The sequence below is a fragment of the Entelurus aequoreus genome, linkage group LG20 (genome assembly GCF_033978785.1).
Source record: "Entelurus aequoreus isolate RoL-2023_Sb linkage group LG20, RoL_Eaeq_v1.1, whole genome shotgun sequence".
In the NCBI taxonomy this organism is placed as follows: Eukaryota; Metazoa; Chordata; class Actinopteri; order Syngnathiformes; family Syngnathidae; genus Entelurus; species Entelurus aequoreus.
The window spans coordinates 8,023,286-8,025,785 of NC_084750.1; the positions used below are offsets into that span (position 1 = coordinate 8,023,286).

The 2,500-nt window shown below is 40.3% G+C and overlaps 1 protein-coding gene across 1 annotated transcript in view; it reads left to right on the forward strand.

Moving 5' to 3' along the window:
• LOC133636383 (acetylcholinesterase collagenic tail peptide-like) overlaps positions 1-2,500 on the forward strand; it is a 23,897-nt gene that overhangs the window by 13,965 nt on the left and 7,432 nt on the right. The window contains exons 12-14 of the mRNA XM_062030375.1: positions 1-63; positions 133-229; positions 2,360-2,499. The exon at positions 1-63 is cut by the window's left edge and continues 18 nt beyond it. Of these exons, the coding sequence (XP_061886359.1) occupies positions 1-63; positions 133-229; positions 2,360-2,499 (300 nt within the window). The remainder of the gene's footprint in view (positions 64-132; positions 230-2,359; position 2,500) is intronic.

Consider the following 2,500-nt stretch of genomic DNA (forward strand, 5'->3'; position numbering starts at 1 on the left):
GGGGAGCCAGGGGTCCCAGGCAGGCGGGGCCCCACAGGACGACCCGGGAAAAGAGGCAAACAGGTGAAAAAAAGACACCCAATAAATCAGAAGACATGTTTTCTCATTGTGGCGTGTCTTCTCTGTGGTCAGGGAGTCAGGGGACACACTGGAACCTCCGGACTCCTGGGCCCGCCAGGGTTGCCAGGTCCAAACGGGCCCCCGGGTCCACCTGGTCCACCAGCCGCTGGTAACATCACAATAATAACTACCGTATGTATGTAGTACGACTAACTGTGTATTGTATGTCGTACTACATACAAGGGTGTTTTTATGTAGTTCTACTTACTGTGTATTGTATGTAGTACTACCTCCTGTGTATTGTACGTAGTACTACTTACTGTGTGTTGTACGTAGTACTACTTACTGTGTGTTGTACATAGTACTACTTATGGTGTATTGTACGTAGTACTACTTACTGTTTGTTGTACGTAGTACTACTTACTGTGTGTTGTACGTAGTACTACCTCCTGTGTATTGTACGTAGTACTACTTACTGTGTATTGTACGTAGTACTACCTCCTGTGTATTGTACGTAGTACTACCTCCTGTGTATTGTACGTAGTACTACTTACTGTGTGTTGTACGTAGTACTACTTACTGTGTGTTGTACATAGTACTACCTCCTGTGTATTGTACGTAGTACTACTTACTGTGTATTGTACGTAGTACTACCTCCTGTGTATTGTACGTAGTACTACCTCCTGTGTATTGTACGTAGTACTACTTACTGTGGTTTGTACGTAGTACTACCTCCTGTGTGTTGTACGTAGTACTATTTACTGTGTGTTGTACGTGGTACTACTTACTGTGTGTTGTACGTGGTACTACTTACTGTGTGTTGTACGTGGTACTACTTACTGTGTGTTGTACGTGGTACTACTTACTGTGTGTTGTACATAGTAGTACTTACTGTGTGTTGTACATAGTAGTACTTACTGTGTGTTGTACATAGTACTACTTACTGTTTGTTGTACGTAGTACTACTTACTGTGTATTGTACGTAGTACTACTTACTGTGTGTTGTACATGGTACTACTTACTGTGTATTTTAAGTACTCCTACTTACTGTGTGTTGTACATGGTACTACTTACTGTGTGTTGTACATAGTACTACTTACTGTGTATTGTACGTGGTACTACTTACTGTGTATTGTACATAGTACTACTTACTGTGTGTTGTACGTAGTACTATTTACTGTGTGTTGTACATAGTACTACTTACTGAGTATTGTATGTCGTATTACATACAAGGGTGTTTGTATGTCGTACTACATACAAGAGTGTTTGTATGTCGTACTACATACAAGGGTGTTTGTATGTAGTACTACTTAATGTGTGTTGTATGTAGTGCTACTTACTGTTTGTTGTACGTAGTACTACTTACTGTTTGTTGTACGTAGTACTACTTACTGTGTGTTGTACGTAGTACTACTTACTGTGTGTTGTACGTAGTACTATTTACTGTGTGTTGTACATAGTACTATTTACTGAGTATTGTATGTCGTACTACATTCAAGGGTGTTTGTATATAGTACTACTTACTGTGTGTTGTATGTAGCACTACTTACTGTTTGTTGTACGTAGTACTACTTACTGTTTGTTGTACGTAGTACTACTTACTGTTTGTTGTACGTAGTACTACTTACTGTGTATTGTACGTGGTACTACTTACTGTGTGTTGTACGTAGTACTATTTACTGTGTGTTGTACGTAGTACTACTTACTGAGTATTGTATGTCGTACTACATACAAGGGTGTTTGTATGTAGTACTACATACAAGGGCGTTTGTATGTAGTACTACTTACTGTGTGTTGTATGTAGTACTACTTACTCTTTGTTGTACGTAGTACTACTTACTGTTTGTTGTACGTAGTACTACTTACTGTGTGTTGTACATAGTACTATTTACTGAGTATTGTATGTCGTACTACATTCAAGGGTGTTTGTATGTAGCACTACTTACTGTTTGTTGTACGTAGTACTACTTACTGTTTGTTGTACGTAGTACTACTTACTGTGTGTTGTATGTAGCACTACTTACTGTTTGTTGTACGTAGTACTACTTACTGTTTGTTGTACGTAGTACTACTTACTGTGTGTTGTATGTAGCACTACTTACTGTTTGTTGTACGTAGTACTACTTACTGTTTGTTGTACGTAGTACTACTTATTGTGTATTGTACATGGTACTACTTACTGTGTATTGTACGTGGTACTACTTACTGTGTATTGTACGTGGTACTACTTACTGTGTATTGTACATAGTACTACTTACTGTGTATTTTACCTAGTACTACTTCCTGTGTATTGGTGCAGGTGTCTACCTGGCAGGGGAAAAGGGTGAGAAGGGTCTCCCGGGCCCCCCTGCTGCTTGCGAGTGCGACACCTTGGTGGGAGCCAACAGTGCTCCTCTGGGGAGCGACAGGGACGAGGAGAGCCTGGAGAAAGTCCCCGCAG